Below are 18,175 nucleotides of genomic sequence, written 5' to 3' on the forward strand. Positions count from 1 at the left end.
GGCTCTAAGGATCTCTGAAAGATCCTTTCTGTGCCTCAGAGACTTGTGAAATGGCTTTTCATTTAAATCTGACGTTTGGATTGCTTGCTCTGAATGTTAAACCCTCCATTCTTTAAAATGTAAAACGCCTAGTGCCCCAGTGGCCCCATCCAGGGCGCACCGAGTCACCGAAACCTCCCGTCATTTGCTCCCTGAGTTTACCGGTTCTCCTGAGGCTCAGTCGGTTTGGAGATACAACGATGTGCCCCACTTCCTGTGCTCAGGCAGTGCATGTCGGTTCTAATACCAGCGTGGCCGGAATGTCAATAAGAATGAGAACAGCAGCTAATATTTGTGCTGATAGAGGCACTGGATGAGCCCATTATATGAATTGTGTTATTTAATCCCCCTGACAATCCAATGCAGTAGATACTCTTGTTAACCCCATTTCACAGGTGAGAAGACTAGGAGAGGTCAAGAGACTTGTCAAAGGACATAGAACTAGTGAATGGTGAAACCAGGATTTGAACTTGGGTATGACTCCTGAGAGTGGGCTCTCAGCCATACGACATGCCTGCCTTCTGGATGAGTCAATACTAACGAGAATTATACAATAGGATCCCGGGTGTCCAAGGTTGGACGACGTGGGCACATACACATTCTTGCTGGAGCATAAAATGATACAGACATTTGAGGACAAATTGGTAGACTCTACCAAAATTCTCCTCGTGCTTCATCTTTTACTAGTCATCATTCCTGGGAATCTATGACACAGGAACCCTCGGATTTGTAAATACAGAAATACATGCACAAATGTTCATCAGAGTATCATTTATGGCAACAGTTAAATATCTGCCAATAATGTTTGTTTAAAAGCATGCAAGAACACCCATGCTATGGAATTCTACACATATATAGAATACACGATGCAATTTTGCTTTTTCGGAAATTTTCTCATCACCCGTCCATAGCATTTAGATATGGTCATGAACACGCCGGCACTCTCCAATCCTGTAGGACTTAGGTGCTGCCAGAGAATTTTGATACAGCAACAAAAACATGTTGCTTTTAAAGTGAATGTTGCAGAGTGCCCGTGCGTTCTTGTTTCATTGGATGACACGAATGATCGCAAACAAGGAACAATAAGCAGTTGATCCCGCAGATGGTGTGGCACCACCAGATGAAACAAGTTCCAGCAGCAAGCTGTTCTCATGCCCACACGCGCGGACCCACCATCCTCCGGGCCTCCATAGCTCTGAAAACTAGACAGAATTTCATCACCATAAATAAACACTAATGATGGTTCCAAACAATTTGTGTTGAGTTATTCTGCAAAAAAACAAAATCAATATGTCATTAGTTAGGACTCAAAAACCAAGATTGAATTGCAATGCAAAGCCACTGTAACTCCGCCCATGCTGATTTATTTTTCTCCTTTTAGTAAAGCATTTCTTTGAGGGCAAAATGATCATCATCAGACAGTATCTCATCTCCTGGATTTCTTTCTTATTAGTCTTGACCAAGCTTACCATAATTTGAGGATCTTCTAAGATGCTATAGCTACTGACATGGGAAGGTTCCCGTGATATAATATTTAAGGGGGAAATGTAAAAATCATGGTGCAGAATAAGATATCCAGTCCGAAAGCTGTATGTAATGCATGCATGCACACACACATAGATAGTTGCATATGCGTAGTAGATGGCCTGGAATGATACACACCAAGCTGTAACATTCTGGAGAAGGAGACAGAAGGCAGGGTAGATGCTAAAGTGGAAAGAGCTCAACATTTACACTGTGTGCTTCTGTGGTGCTAATTTTGTCTACAATAAGCATGGATTAGTCTGGAATTAAAAATAAAATACCTATACCAGGAATTTAAAAATTATCATGGGAGTTGTGGGGAGCTGCTGCAGGGTTTAGGCAAGGAATGGATAGGTGGGGGGAGGGTGGGCTGGGGGAAAGCAAGAAGGTACAGGAGACTGAGAGACCGGTGAGGAGACTGTGGAGGGGTTCACAGGTGGTGAACACAGTGGGTCTTGGGGCCTGACCACCGTGAAGGAATGGGAGACAGGAATGCTGGTGATGCCTGGAGTCTGGTTCAGGCAGCGGGTGGATGTGCCTTTAGCCCAGATGGCGCCAGCTGGAGAGGAGCAGGGCTCCGGGGTCAGATGAAGAGCTCAGTGTGGGACTCGGAATATATGATGACCACAGGAAACCCAGGTCATGGGAGACCCAGCGCTGGCATCCGGGAGATAGATTAGGTCTCACAAGTGACTTCATGATAAGTAGCTTCTCTCAGTTATTCAACAGATACTTATTAGGAAAGAATCAAAGGAGACATTCTCAATTAATAAGAATGTCTCTCATGAGAAGTGTAAAGCTCTCAGGACTTAGACATGCTCTCCCTGAAGATGTGTGAATGTGGGGTGCTTATGCACCCAGTGAATCTTTCCTTGATTAAAAGGGAACCCCAGGGAAGCCTGAGCTCAGGAGAGGCTGCAAGGTTCCCTGGGGTGGCGGTGGGCGGGGTGCCTCTGTGGCTTGTCCCTGTAGTACCCCGGCCAACCTGGATCTGGCTGATCTCCTTCCTCTCAGGCCCACCACCCACCTACTCCTTCCTGGGCAGCAGACAAGGCGTCCAGACTAAAAGCCTTTTCTAATCTTTGGGCCTGATCCTGGAGACACCTCTGACCTCCTCCCAGTTTCCTCAGGGCTGTGGGATTTTCTGGGCAAGGTACCCAAATAAGAAGAAATCCGCCAACTCATTCCAAATATGTTCTAGGCAGCCCAGCTGTTGTGGCTCAGTGGTTGAGTGTAAACATATGAACCAGGAGGTCATGGTTTGATTCCCAGTAAGGGCACATACCCAGGTTGTGGGCTCTATCCCCAATAGGGGGTGTGCAGGAGACAGCCAATCAATGATTCCCTCTCATCATTGATGTTTCTATCTCTCACTCTCCCTCTTCCTTCCTCTCTGAAATCAATAAAAATATATTAACAAAAAATATATATATTCTGGGGCAGAGCTGTGAGCCAACCAAGCAAGTCTCTGCCCTCCTGGAGCTCAGGGACCTGCTCAGTCAACAACAAAACTCTTGCTTCCCCAGCTGATGACATTTTGCGCTTTTCGGTGTGTAATGGGCAGTGGTGTCTGCACACTGCTGAGCTCGGGCCAGAGAAAGGGGAGGTAGATCAAGAACCAGCTGAATCCATTCTGGGGAACTTCCCCAGCCAGAGCCAAATTTGGACTATGGAAGTATTAAGCCTTGAAAAAAAAAAAAAAAAAAAAAAGTGTGATACCCCCTCACTCCCAGTGTGTAATTGAAAATAAAAACAGAAACAAACCTTAGAGTTTAGCAAGATCAGCAAAGTTCTGATTTTCCCCCCACAATGATGACTTAATGCTTGCCTTCAAAATGTTAACTGTTAGGTTCTTCCTCAAAAAATATTTTAGGTTCCTACACTTTAAGGTTGCTCTACACAGTGTCCAAAGCAAAATGGAGCATACCGTATTTACCGGCATATAAGACAACACTGTGTTCTAGTAAAAAGCCTGCTCAGATTGGCCAGAGTCAGAGAGGCAGTCTATTAATAAAAGAACTGGTGTTGTCTCGGAAGTGGGGGGGTAGTCTTATACAGCGAATATAGGCCTAAACCTATGTTTTAACCGTAAAAAAATAATAATAATAATTAGGGGGTCGTCTTATACGCCGGAAAATATGGTAATAGCATGCGTGGCACAGGGGTGTTGGGCCCCCAGCTTTATTCTGGCCACTTCAACCCAAGGAGTAAAATCCTGAGTCTCAACAGCAGGAAAGGCCTTGGGTGTGACAATCATTGGAGCTGGTTGTTGGCTACATTGCAGCTTCTGCTACAGTCTAGGCCCCAGTCAGTATCTGGACAGAGCACACAGTCTTCCCTCCAGGCTAGACACAATATGGAAGTCTGGCCATCCCAGGAGGAGTCCAGGTCAGAGCCTGGCTCCACGGGGGAAGAGATGGGCTGAGCTGCAAACAAAAGTTGTGGCTCAGTGGGCCATTGGTGCCCAGAACGCACCAGGCATACTGGACACTCAGCCCCACCCCCGGGGATTCCTGGGGCCCCAGGGCTTGTTTACCCTGGGGCTGGATAACTCCCACACCTGGGCCGGTAGAGCCTCAATAGCAGGTAAGTGAGGGGCGGTAGACAGTGTGACCATGTCAAAGCCCTTTTGTTCCCATGAGCCCAGCTCTCCTCACTAAGTGTCTGTGGTCCTTTTTTGCAGAGTGATGAGGTCCTCACCGTCATCAAAGCTAAAGCTCAGTGGCCAGCCTGGCAGCCTCTCAATGTGTAAGTAACAGACAGAGCCTGGCTCTGCCCTGCCCCTGTCCTGGCCTTGTCCTCGGAGCCACCTAACAGCCACCCCATGCCAACTGGGTCATTAAAGTCAGCAATACCTCTGAGATGGACAAACAGGGGAGGTGCACTGCCCATGGTTAGAGTATCACAGGTGCCCCTGCAGGCGTGGCCTTTGTTTCCTCCAGTGGCCCTAACACCTCAGAGGACACAACTCAGAATAAGGGTTAACCAGTAAGAATTCACTTATGTTCTCAGCCGCAAATACGTGTGCTCACCCTAAGCAAATCTGCCTCATGGAAAGCCAGGCTTACCCCAGGTTCCACTCTCAGTCTCCGTCTTTTCTGTCTGTCCTGTCTCTTGGAGATTTCATCCTCCCATGCATTTGGTGACTACCAGTATGCTGATGGCTCCCAAAACTACCACTCCCCCAGGTAGGTATGTAGCTAGGAAGCTAAATCCATCCATCAATTTCTTGGACACTTCTCTGTGGATGGCCCACATGGACCCTGAATTCATCACATCCAAAAGTGAGGCTGGCCGGTGTGGCTCAGTGCTCGAGCATCGACCTATGAATCAGGATGTCAAAGCACATGCCTGCGTTGTGGGCTCAATCTCTAGTTGGGGGCATGCAGGAGGCAGCTGATCAAGGATTCTCTCTCATCAATGATGTTTCTATCTCCTTCTCCCCTCCTTTCTGAAGTCAATAAAAATATTTTTTTCAAAAAATAAAAAATAACCCATCACTGGTTCCTATTCGTGCTTCCTTCTGAGTATCTCACAAATCAGTCCTCACCTGGCCATTCTCCCACCATTAGTTTCTTACCTAGTCTACTCTAATTTCCCCCTCTTCTATGGCCTCCCTTATCTGATCCCTCGTCCACACAGTCACCAGAGTGATCTTTAAGAACTCAAATCTGATTTCCTGGCTTAGAATCCCTCCGTGACCTCCAGCATCAAGTCAGCACTCCTCAGCTCACCTGTGAGACACAGGGAGCATCACACACTTCAGCCCTGCCTCCTTTTTTTTTTTTTTTTTTTTTTCAGGGGCCCATGTCTTATTGCTCCCTATGCTGCACCTCACGGCGGCCATTCTGAATCTCATGAAATTCTTTGAACAAAGCTTAATTTCATTTATCCTTTATGGGTGCAAGGCCTGGAGCAGACAAAGTTCCCGGTCACGCAACAGAAAATGGTTTATGAGAACGGCTTGGCTAGCCCCTCTGTGGAGCAGTCTGCTTCCACTAACGATGACATTGATGAAGACGGCAACAACACGGGCGGGCAGGGAGGGGGAGGGCATGTGTGTGTGAGATACTCAGCGGGAGAAAAGGCAAACCCAAAATGGTAGGGAAGGAAGTACAAGAAAGACTCCAGCAGGAGCGGAGGGAGGAGGAGCACTCACGCATGACCAGCTGGTGGCAGGGAAGCTGTTGCCAGGCGCGTGGTGCCCACCTGTTTAACCACTCAGGAAACTAATGGCTCATCCCCTACTATGTGCCAGCCTTATACACAGTCCCCGCCCCTTGGAATGGCCAGCCCAGAGGGAGACAGACAATACACAGAGTTCTGCCACTCTAGGTCTGCTCTGCGCAAGGCCAAGTGGCACCATGTGCACAGAACATGGATACTACAATGGCACTGTGGTGGCCCTGTGCGCTCCAGGGGATACATGTCATGGTGAGGATGTGAGTGTCTCTGGGACCCAGAGAAGGAGCACACACCAGCCCAGGAGAGAGGCAATGAAGTCTTTGTGCCCGAAGCACCACGGGGCTGAGTCCGGAAAGCTGCTCCTTGCCTCGGAGTGGCCCCGGTCTGGCGGGACTGAGACCCTGAGTGGGGCCTGAAGCCAGCTAACCACGGGCAACCCAGCTGGCTGCAGTGGAGGCTTCTTCTAGCTTGCTTTGGATCTCCTCTGAGGAAGTTGAGACCAGGGTAAGCTAGCCCTTAAACACGGGTTAGGGGGTGCCAACCCCTCGCACAGCTGATAGTCCACATATAACTTTCGAATCCCCCAAAACTTACTGACTAATAGCCTTCTGTTGACCAGAAGCCTTACCATTAGCATAACAGTCGATTGCCACACAGTTACATGCTTTATTTATTATACACCATATTCTTACAATAAAGTAAGCTAGAAAAAAAGAAACTGTTATGAAGAAAATCATCAGGAAGAGAAATACATGTAGTACATGACTGTATGTATTGACTGCAAAAAAAATTCCCCATATACAGAATAAAAGTAGGCTTACAGTTGTGAGTACATGAAAAACTAAGCTTATTCCTGTATTATTATTGACTATCGTGTTATTTTCCATAGGAACAACGGTAAACCTACTTTGCCCCACCCTGTTAAGTGGACCCGGGCACTTCTTGTTCAAGGGTCGACCGTAGTTGAAAACCTGCCCAGGCTTGGAAGTGTCTTTCTGTCAAGAAGCAATAGCTGCAGTGCCTGCTGCCCTGTGCTCTCTACTCGTGGGTGGGCATTTGTCTGTCTCACACTAGTCCCACCAAATGACACTAATGTGCATTCACAAAAGCCCTCAGCCCTCTTTGCATAAGTCACATCAATCAGAAAAAAACATCCACTCTGAATCCGGTTTGCTCAGGCTCTCTCCTCAGCTTCTCCCAGCCCTAGGCTCCCCGAACCTAGATGTGAAGAGTTCCTCACCACTGGTTCTCTGAACAGGCAGGGGCTCAAAGCCAGGAAGGAGCTGGGAACATCTGGGCCACAGGACTTGTGGATGGCAAATTACACCAGTTAGGAAACCTTACACCATTTTCCCTTAAGGATTTAGAAACACGTAAACTGTAAAGCAAGATGCTTCAGGAAGGAAAGAGGGAGGAAGGGAGAGAAGAAAGGAAGCAGAGAGAAATCCTTTTACCCTGAGCACCTACTCTTTGCCAGATACTCTACGAGGCACTTACCTTCCTTATCCACTTAATCCTTGCACTGCCCTAACTGGTTTGGCTCAGTGGATAGAGCGTCAGCCTGCAGAAAGAGGTCCCAGGTTCAATTCCAGTCAAGGGCATGTAGCTGGATTGTGAGCACATCCCCAGTAGGAGGTGTGCAGGAGACAGCTGATAGATGTTTCTCTCTCATCGATGTTTCTAACTATCTCTCTCCCTTCCTCTCTGTAAAAAAATGAACAATATATATATATATATATATATATATATATATATATATATATATATATATATATATATATATATATAAATCCTTGTACTAACTCCCATAATAAACCCCATAAGGATTATGACCCTCCATTTACCAATGATGGGACTGAGGCTCGGAGGTGGTATGACAGGTCCAATCTCAGCATCCAGCTCCATCAGTGGAGGTACTAGAATTCAAACAGTATCCAGCTGACTCCAGTGCCTACGCTCTTCACTACAATTAAGTAACCATTCATCTTCCATTTCTTAATCAATCAAAACATACATGTCAATTGGACTTCTGAGCAGCATGAAACAGCAGCGTGACCACCAAATTGTCTTACTCCCACCAAAAACAAACAAAAAAAGTCTGAACTTACACTTACCCTGTGTCCTAGCAAGGATGACCGAGCCTGGCAGGTGCAGCTCAGTTAGTTGAGCATCATCCCGTGCGCCAGGAGGTCTCAGTTCAATTCCTGGTCAGGGCACATGCTGGGTTGCAGGCTCCATCCCCAGTAGGAAGCATGCAGGAGGCAGCCAATCAATGTTTCTCTCTTATCAATGTTTCTATCTCTCTCTACCTTTGTCTGAAATCAATTTTTTTAAATTTAAAAAGAAAAGGATGACTAAAACATTCAGTTACCTCAACAAACATTTTATTGGGGAGGGGGGGGTCTCCAAAGGAAAATCCGGTGAAAGGTCCTTAGGGACCCAGGGGTGAGCAGAGCAGAGGTTCTCATGGAGCTTACAGTTTCATGAGGGAGAGACATTCACCAATGATGACAGATGTGACTTGTCTGTGAAATAAAGACAGAAGCTGCCATCAGAGTAGAACCTCAACCCAGCCTGTGGGGAGGGGAGGGTCAAAGGAATCTTCCTTAAGGAAAGGAGAATTGAGCTAAGAGTTCAGGAATCAATAGGAGTTAACTAGGTAAAGAAGCAAAGCTAGGGGAGAACATTCTAGAAAGTCTAGAGATACCATTATGTGCAAAAGCCCTGAGGAAGGAGCAGAGCATAAAGTACTAACAGAGTATGGTATGACTTTATCCAGAAATCAAAGATGAGTTTGGTGTGGGGCCAACCCACGCAACATTCGGTTATTTTGATTTTTGCATTATGAGGAATGGGAAATCGTTGCAGGGTTTTGAGCGGAATGGCATGATCAGATTTAGGTGAAAGCAACAACAACACTCTGGCTCCGATAGAGAAAAGGGTAAGAATAGATGAGGTGACACCAGTGAGGAGGCTGTGGCAGAGGCTCAGGGAGAATTAATGGTGACTTTGATTAGCGTGGTGGTAGTGGAGATGGAGAGGCGCAGAGATCTGAGAGATGGACAGGCCATGGTGATCAGTTAGGTAAGGAGGATGCAAGAGGCAGACAGGTCAAGATGCACAATTAATGAGTTGGCGGGGCCTCTCATAAGATGTGGAACATCAGATGACGTTCAACGGGAAGATGGTGAGTTCGGTTCTGGAGGGGATGTGTTGGAAATGGCTTCAGGATATCCAGTTGGAGGCGATCCATACACAGTTATCTCCGGAGCTCTGAAGGTCCTGGGGAGAAATACACACTGAGTCAACAAGGAATGGGAGACAGCAACATGGCTTGGATGAGAGAGGGCTTGAGACTAAGTCCAGGACTTCAGAGTGAGACCCAAGGAGCTCCAACATGTAATGCTGAGGAGGACTCGCCTGCAAAGGAAACAGGAAAGGAATAGGCAAGAAACTGGGGAAGGAAGCTTGGTGTCGGGGAAGCCATGTGGAGAAAGCATTTGAGGAGAGAGTGGTCAGCCTGTGTCCAGTGCAGATGAGAAATCAAGCGAGATTAGAGTTGCAAAATGCCTATTGAATTTATCCACATAAAGGACCATTGGTGACCTCATTGAGACTCCTTTCTGCAGAGTGAAGCGGGGGAGAGGTAAACAGCCCAGAACAGGGTGAAATGTGCACAGGAAACGGGGTTACGGAGTCAGTGAGTACAGACAGTCAGTGACGCTTGCTGTGAAAGAAAAGACTGGGCAGGAGCTCCAAGGGGGATGAAAGAATCAATGGACCTTTTTCCCTCTTTGCTTTTCTTCCTTTCTTTTTTAAGATTGGAGAAACTTACTGACAAAATTAGAAAAAAAAATATTTGTGGACCCTTTACCCATCCCTCAGACGTCCTAAGACCCCAGTGAAACAGAATTATTTAATGGCAAACACTCAGACTTCCCCAACACCCAAACCCTCTCCGCTCTGGGCTATCAGCTTGTGAAGGAACAGCTATTTCCTTTGGTATTACCCAACACATGCCCATGGTCCCCTTCCCCCTTCCAAATCTCATTAGGAAGTCAAATGAGAGGCCTCCAAGCAGCCAAGTTTTGTTTTGCAGACACAGCCCAGCTCCCGCCCCCCCCCCCCCCCACCTCCCTGAGCCCGCTCGATTGAGGTTAATGGGATTCCAGCCTCCCTCGGGCCAGTGGAAAGCCAGGGTGACCTACTTTGCCAGGTCCTGCCCGTGGAAACTGACTTGTTTTTCAATGATCTTCATCTTTATCCACAGGACCACTTCTCAAAGGACAGCCACGAATGAACAAATTAGCTGCCGACTTGTTTAGCTCCATAAATCAAGCCGTGGCTCCCACAGCCCAGAGCGCAGGTAGAGAGACAGGAAAGACAAATTCTCAACGAAACCCACATCCGTCACTAGTTCCTCTGGCACCGGCATAGAAAATGCCCAAGGTTCCTGCAAATCAATCCTGAATGTCCACCACCCAGTTCCTCTGGTCTAGTCCGGATGCTAGGAATTACTGAAACTTTTAAGAAGAAATTTTAGTTCTTTAAAACATAACATAGTAGAGATTTTATGTTAAAGAACGTATATTCCTTTTCACATAATGAGTCCCCTTAATTATTCCGGCCTCCCTGTTTTAATTAACATTTGATTAGACAACGTCCCTGTTTTAGAGACAGATGGTGAGGCGAGTGTATTGGAGACACGGTCACCCTCACCAGAAATCCCTCCTCTGGAGGTCTGTTCCCCATCATCACGCAAGTCATAAGGTCAGAGGCATCTTTCTCCAGGGCTGAAGGCACAGCACCCTCCCGGCTCCCTGTAGCACTTGCTCAGAGCCACTGATGCCCTCGGGATTGTAAAGTAAGACTGGACTAGGGGATCTAGTCAGCCAGATGGACCCGGTGCCCTCGATGCCTCCAGGTTATATACAGTTTTCCAAGTCAGGAAACCTTCCCACAGGGACCCAAGATTTCAGCCTAGTGCATGGATAGAGCGCCCTCTAGTGGTCTTATTGAGTTTCTGCAACACCAAAAGCTGCCTACTGACTCTCATCCTCTACCCCTGATCTCTATTTGAAATACATGATGAGACAGAACGCATCATATGAGTGATCTGAGTCACCAGTGACCTGAATTCCATAAAATTCTTTATTGCCTCTTTTCTTTTGTGGTGTTTTTGGAAGTTTTGTTTAGAAATGTTTCCTCTTATCTTTTGAGATTGTGCTATTATGGATTTGGATTAGCTCTGAAGATGCAATAGTTATTAACATTTGTCAGTCACACTAGCGGGAGACCTTTTGACCAACATGTTATTATCTATCTCTAATTCAATACTGATATTTTAATGACACATAAGTTTTTATTTGGTGTCTAATTCAATTAGTTACCTCTGTGATTGCTTTTACTGTTGCAAAGATGAAAAATTAACTTTTCTCTAACAGATCAGAAGAGTTGACATTTTTTTCTTTGCTCTAGTTGTTTTCTATTTAACACTGGCTATTTGTGTGAGTGTGATATTAGATGTGACTATGATATTTTTGTTGCAATTAAGTTAGCCAAACCCCGTTTGTTGAACAATCTTTTCTTTCCCCCTAATTTTGAGTAAATCTAAAGTTCATGGGGACTCTAGTCCATGCCACTAATTTATATTTATTTCTTATCCTGAATATTACATCATTTTAATTATCATGCTTTAGCACATATTCAGTATATGATATGACCACATGTTTGCTAGAAAGCTGATTAAAATTTAAATTCCACATAGAAAACTGAAGCCAATATGGGGAAATGTGGCATATAAGAAAGCATGAGTAAGAATTTTAATTATGGTTTGGACAAATTAAAGAACTCTGGTCATATCTAGCTAGCATTTCCTAAGGAAAATTTACGTATATTTTTATCCATTTCATTAGTTTAAATAGCATTTTTATTATCGAAGTAATAAATACATCTAGGTGATTTTTAAATTAAATTTGAAGGTCAAAGGAAATACAAGAGCTTCACATTCATTTCTTAGATTAAACCATTTATTTCAACAACTCTTTGAGGAGAATCTGGGGTATAGGATTGCCCAAGACAAAAATGGCCCCTACTCTCTAGGAGCCCAGGAGGAAAGGTGGAAATCAAACAAGACACTCCATGGAAACGCTAGTTCACCTTGCTCTGAGAAGGAGCACCGGGATCCTAAGCAACTGAGGGGAATTCAGGAAGCACTTCCCGCAGGACACATTATGTAAGCTAGCAGTCTGTCAGGGGGTGAATTTCCCAATCAAAGGTTCAAGAAAGATCGCAACTAAAGATTAGAAAATCACTCCTAGGCCAGTATAGATTCAAGCACACCAGATTATCCAACTTTAGGGCAGGTGTGTGTGCAGGGATCAGTTGCTGCCTGTTTCCTGCTTCCTGAAATGCATACCGAGGATTATAGGATCCCTCACTCAGATTGCAGATTGGGCCGAAACCCATTTGCAGAGAACAGTTTGCATAAGTCCTTATCAAACCCCCGGTTCTCGGATGGTGGCACCCATCACTGGGCAGTGTCTTCATTGGGTGTTGGGTGGGTTTGGTTTGGTTTGGTTTGGTTTCTCCAGCTCTGGATTCCTCAGTAGAGCTGCTTTTGTCCCCTTCGGTTATCATGGTGAAGTGTGACCAGTGAGGAACGAGACATGACCCAAAGCCACCTATTACCTTATGGGAAGGTAATAGGTGGAGAGGTTGGCCTCTCTGGCAATGAAAGAGGAAGGCTGCTTTCCAAGGCACTGCTGGGCTCCAGGGGCCAAGGGCCAAGAAGGACTGGGGCCTACAGAAGTCCCCCCAGATGCCAGTGTTCTCTATTGGGCACTTCATGGAAGGCAGGCCTCAGACTGTGTCCTCTTAGTCCCTGGGTGGACAATGCCGCAGGCCTTCCAGAAACCAGGTCTTTAAGGAAGCTGCTAAAACAACTGAGCTACCTGTCAGAACACGAGGGCATGGGGAAGGAAACGGGCATTGTGAGAACAGCTCCTGGGCTGAGTACTGTGAGCACCATATCTCCCTGAAACTCATAGCAACCCACGTGGGGATCCCCATGTTATAAACTTGGACACTGAGGCACAGGAAGGTTTGGAAATTTGTCCAAGGATATGCAGCCATGAGAGGCAGTGCCAGGATGCACCCCGGGCTTTCCTCTCTGTGGTGCCCGTTGTTGGATCCCATCTGGCCTGCCAGGGCCAAGGCGTCCAGTGCCGTGGCGCCTGACCAGGCCGGAGTCCCTGCTTTCCGGAGACAGGTGAGGGCAGCCAGAAGCAGCTGGTCCCCACAGAGGGACACAGGGACTCCCGAACAGCTGAGGTGGCCCAGCTGCCAGCTGGACTGAACAGATGAGCTGGTCCCCAGCCGAGGATTCCCTGCTGCTCCCGGTAGCACTAGCTCAGACCCAATGGGGGTGATGCAGAGCTGCCTTCCAACCCCGGCCGCTATTGTCACTTAGTTCATGATCCGCTTTGCTTTCTTCTCTACAAAGCCATATAATCATGCTAACCCCGCAGGATTGTTCCGGGGGTAGGGAAATAAAATAGCGCAGGTCTGCCACACAGGGTGAGCCGGCTGACTCTCATCCTCTGCAGGCCCCTCGGTGGCCGCCTCCCTGATCTCTTCAGCCCCGGCCACTCCTGAGACTCCTTAGTGGCACGAGGAGACGGGATTGGAGAACCGGCTCCTGTAGATCAGGGGTTGTCAGCCAGAGGCCCTGGCTCTGTAGCCGGGTCCCGGCTGGCCCACGGGAGAACACGGCTGTGAGTCGGTGCCGGGGCAGGACCATGGTGGCAGCAGGATCTGATGTAGATCTTCATACAGGGAGGAAGGGATAGGCAGGGTGCAGGGTTCAGAAATGGATGATGAAAAAGATGCCTGCCTTGTATGGACTTGGGATGCGGTCTCAGTGCTACCACTTCACTCGGTGACTTTGGACAAATTGCATAACCCTTCTGAGCCTGGGTTTCCACACCCACAAATTGGAGTCGGGGACTCTGTTCAGTGAGAATGTCTAAGAAAGGGCTTTGGGCATTGTTAGCCAGTTTTTACTTGTGAAGCTCATCTCGCACCCAGCACAGCTGGGCTCACGTGTAGCCCAAAGTATTTCTTCACTCATTTATTCAGAAACAGTTACAGTGCATCTACTCCACGCCAGGCACTGTGTGTGGGAACTGGAATTAAAGCCATGAAGAAGGCAGACAAAAGCCCTCCTCTCCCAGTCAATAAACAGCAAAACAAACAAAGTAACAGTAAGTGTTGTGTACACACTGAAAGTGCATAGGCCCTGGCCGGACCAGCTCAGTGGATAGAGGACTGGCCTGCGGACTAAAGGGTCCCAGGTTCGATTCTAGTCAAGGGCACGGGCTCTGGCTAGGGGGCATGCAGGAGGCAACCAATCGATGTGTTTCTCTCACATCAATATTTCTCTCTGTCTTTCCCTCTCTCTAAAAATCAATGGGAAAATATACTCGAGTGAGGATTAAAAAAATAAATAAAAAGTAGATGAGACGGCAGCATATGTGACCAAAGGATAAAGTCAGGAGAGAGAATGTGTAAACCACTCATGGGCAAAGGCAAGGGGAGTTGGAGAATCTGCCTTCCTCCTTTCCACCGAGCACGTCAAACTCAAAGGCTAACATGGGACAAATAAACCAGGTTTAAGTTTTTGTGAGCCGCAAAAACACAAAGGCTCCAATTTTCATAGAAACGTGGGTTTATTTCCATAGAGACACACCAAATACAAAGGACTGAAGTAAATGAGTAATCGTTAACATAAAATAATAAAACATTTTAATAAAAATTAATATTTTTTTCTTGAACATTAACTTACCAGACACTGAATAACTGCATAAATTAATAAGCATAACTCAAATAAATCTATTTTTTTTTTTGTTCTCCAAAAGCTAAATATTTCCTTTGTGCACACCAAACAAGTCAGTACAAGACTAATGACGTGGTAGTCAGCTGCTAAAATATTTGCTGCTGGTATTAGTGGAGGGAAATGGTGTGCCTGCACAAGAGGCATGTAAATGAAATACGATTATAATAATCAGTCATTATCGAACGTTGAGATTAGTTATCAATAATTATGTATAACAGAATACTGTAAAAATTGTTACAAAAATTTTTTTAAAACATTTCTTACATACTGTTACACTGGCTGGGCCGCAAAATTATTCACCGTGGGCCACCTGTAGGAGTTTGACATGCTTGCTTTACATGGTCCGGCCAGATGTCCCTGAGTGTGCACCCCCGGCCCCCATGACGTAATGGTCTCTGTGTTTGCTTTCCAGGAGAGCAGCACCCTCGGCTGAATTTTCCGTGGACAGGACACGCCACTTAATGTCCTTCCTGACCATGATGGGCCCCAGCCCCGACTGGAACGTGGGCCTGTCTGCCGAGGACCTGTGCACCAAGGAGTGCGGCTGGGTGCAGAAGGTGGTGCAGGACCTGATCCCTTGGGACGCGGGCACGGACAGCGGGGTGACCTACGAGGTGGGTGTGTGCCTGGAGTGGTGAGGGACAAACCTTGCCCGCCTCTGTCTCAGCGTCCTGGACACAGAGGTGAATGTGGCCCAGGCGGGTCCTAGAAAAACTCACAGTGAGGCAGGGGAGGCCAGCACGGTCTCATCACCACGTCCTGATTTGGACTCTGGACGGTGCCCATGCAGCCGGTCAGGAGGGCACTGAGAGGGAAACTTCTAAAGAGACGCTCATGGGTGAGCAAGGGAACAGCAGTTGAAAGGCACTGCATGGAGGAAACAGGGAGGGGAGATGGCGGGGAGGGGGAGGGGAGGAGGGAGAGAGAGAAGAAAGTGGGGACTGGACCATATACCAAAGCTTTCTGGACAGCCAGGCTAAGGAGTTTGGAATCTCTCCTTGAATGCCAATATTTCTCAGATATGGCCAGTGCACCAACAACATCAAAATGGAGCCATCAGAAAACCAGGGCTAGAACAATCGAGAACAGGTGATGGGGATGGTGACTGTGGTTTACGGGATAAATTCAGCCTACCACCTCATTTGAAAATAAAATGTTTGAACTCAGCCTCACATATTCAGTTACATGTTGTCTGGGGCTGTTTTCTCACTTTAACAGCTGAGTTCAGTCCTTGCGACAGACATGGTTTGGCCCACAAAGCCTAAAATATCTACCATCTGACCCTCTGCAGACAAAGGTTGGCCAGCGCCTGGGCTCATAGGAAGAGCTCTGGATTCAGGCCAGCTCAGCTCAGCCGTTTCCGAGCTGTGGTGACCTCTCTGAAATTTGGCTTCTTCATCTGTGCATAATCACACCGTGTACGAGGGAGAATCTGAAAGTGCAGACCTACAAATTTCCATGCATGACACATGGCAGGAATAGAATTCCATAATATACATAGTAGTTAAACTTGTTAAATTCCTATCAAGGTTTTTGTTCTGATCATATTACAATCAAATTGCTTTGCAAGCAAACAAAAAAAAATTTTTTTTGCTTTTGTGGTTCTTAACCAATTCTGTTTCCTACTCTGTATCTGTTTTTTTGTTGTTGTTTTCCCCACTGCAGTCGCCCAACAGGCCCACAATTCCCCAGGAGAAAATCCGGCCCCTGACCAGTCTGGACCATCCTCAGAGTCCTTTTTACGATCCAGAGGGCGGGTCCATCACTCAAGTAGCCAGAGTTGTCATCGAGAGAATCGCCAGGAAGGTACTGGGTTAGAGCTCACCCTGGCATAGACCTTTCCCACCAAGGGTTCCAGGAGACAGCCCCCCTTTCTGCTCCGGAATCTTGGGGTCCCTGGCATATTCTGGGATGTAGGATTCCTGGGCCTCCCAAAGTTTCTAGTATATAAATTACACAGGTTTCATGATGAGTCCCACAGTCAATTAGTAATATATCTGCCCCGGGTCAGGAATTGGAAGCTGTGACTTTATTGCCATTTCTTTTTCCAGTCAGACTGTAAATGTTGGCCCAGAACTCCGTCTTGTTCGCACAGGGTGGGCATTATATTTTACATCCTCCTTCATCTTCACCCCACCCGTTCCATTCTCTAACGTGAGCCCTCTTGCAGGGGGAGCAATGCAATATCGTCCCGGACAACGTGGATGACATCGTAGCAGATCTGGCTCCGGAAGAGAAAGATGAAGGTACGATGTTTCCCTTCGTTGCCAGTGGCAACATAAATTGGCACCGTCTTTTGGGAAAGCAATTTGCTAACATGCTTGAAAAGCCACAAATGATTGTATCCTTTGACGTGGTCCTCTCATCTTTGAGGACTTCTCAGTTTGAGAGATATAATCCAAAGCAAGGCCAAGACTAGGGCACAAAGATTCAGGGGATTGGTGAAGGTGTGATACTGGAATAGGCACTCAACAGCATCAGGACTTTAAAGTGATCGTGTAAATGGCATTTGCATAAGGCTTCACAGTACTCCGGTCGCTCTCTGCTTTGATTCTTGTCGTACTGGCCTGTGAGGCAGACGTGGGTGATGCCACTCCCCCAGCAAGAAGAGTGAGGCCCAGATCCCACAGGACTCAGGGAGGGAGTGGCAGAGCCGTGGCCGCAGCTCAAGTTTTGTCATGGGATCTCACTCACCTTTCTGCCACCGTTTCCTCGCCTGTAAAATGGGGATAATAACAGAAGCTGCCTCAGAGAGTAGTTAAGTCTCCAATGGGATAAAACATGTTTGGTTCTCAGAATGACTCTGGCTCATAATAAGTGCTCAGTGAACAAAGGCTGCTCTTACTCTTATCATGATACCCGTGTATGTATATGATCACTGGGAAGATGAAGCAGCAACACACACACACACACACACACACACACACACACCAAAAAAACAAAACAAAACAAAAAAAACTGTGCTTCCCCACATTGCCTGTGATATGCCCACACCTGTGCCATGGTGAGGGAAAAGAAAGATACTCATCTGTTGAGGGGGAAAGGGATAGTAGGAGAATCTTTACTTGCTATTAGGTTATTTAGCTGCCCATGGGATCCTAATATGTAAAAACCCAGGGTCCATAACGTCCAAAATGACCAAAGGCTCGACCGACTGGAAGTCAGTCCTGTAGTAGTGCTGGGTTGCAGGCACGGTGACCCAGCACTGACTGCCAAGGGGGCTACGAATCAGGCCCAGAGAGAGGCTTGGAGAGAGAAGCAAGGTCTGATCCATAGCCTCCGTGACAGCTGTGGATCTCTCTTTCTCCCTGGGCCTGGCCAGAAGCCATGCCTCTTTCTCTCCAGGCCTCCACCTCTCTGATCAGGCCCGGAGATAGGCCTGGAGATGCTAATTGGCATATAAACCAACCAGTCAGAAACATATCTGGGTGAACTGTGAAAGCATAACCTAAGATAGGGGCTGAGGAGGGGTTTTAAGGGCAACAGCTGTTTGGTGTAAGGTTTAAGAAGGCGGTTCAATTTTTTAATGAC

At 47.0% G+C, this 18,175-nt stretch overlaps 1 protein-coding gene across 1 annotated transcript in view; it reads left to right on the plus strand.

Moving 5' to 3' along the window:
• The window catches only part of SPON1 (spondin 1), a 252,535-nt gene that overhangs the window by 222,622 nt on the left and 11,738 nt on the right, over positions 1–18,175 (plus strand). The window contains exons 7-10 of the mRNA XM_084893979.1: positions 4,247–4,311; positions 15,057–15,258; positions 16,310–16,450; positions 16,815–16,890. Of these exons, the coding sequence (XP_084750105.1) occupies positions 4,247–4,311; positions 15,057–15,258; positions 16,310–16,450; positions 16,815–16,890 (484 nt within the window). The remainder of the gene's footprint in view (positions 1–4,246; positions 4,312–15,056; positions 15,259–16,309; positions 16,451–16,814; positions 16,891–18,175) is intronic.

This window comes from Pipistrellus hanaki (genome assembly GCF_964339955.1).
Source record: "Pipistrellus hanaki genome assembly, chromosome: 9".
Lineage (NCBI taxonomy): Eukaryota > Metazoa > Chordata > Mammalia > Chiroptera > Vespertilionidae > Pipistrellus > Pipistrellus hanaki.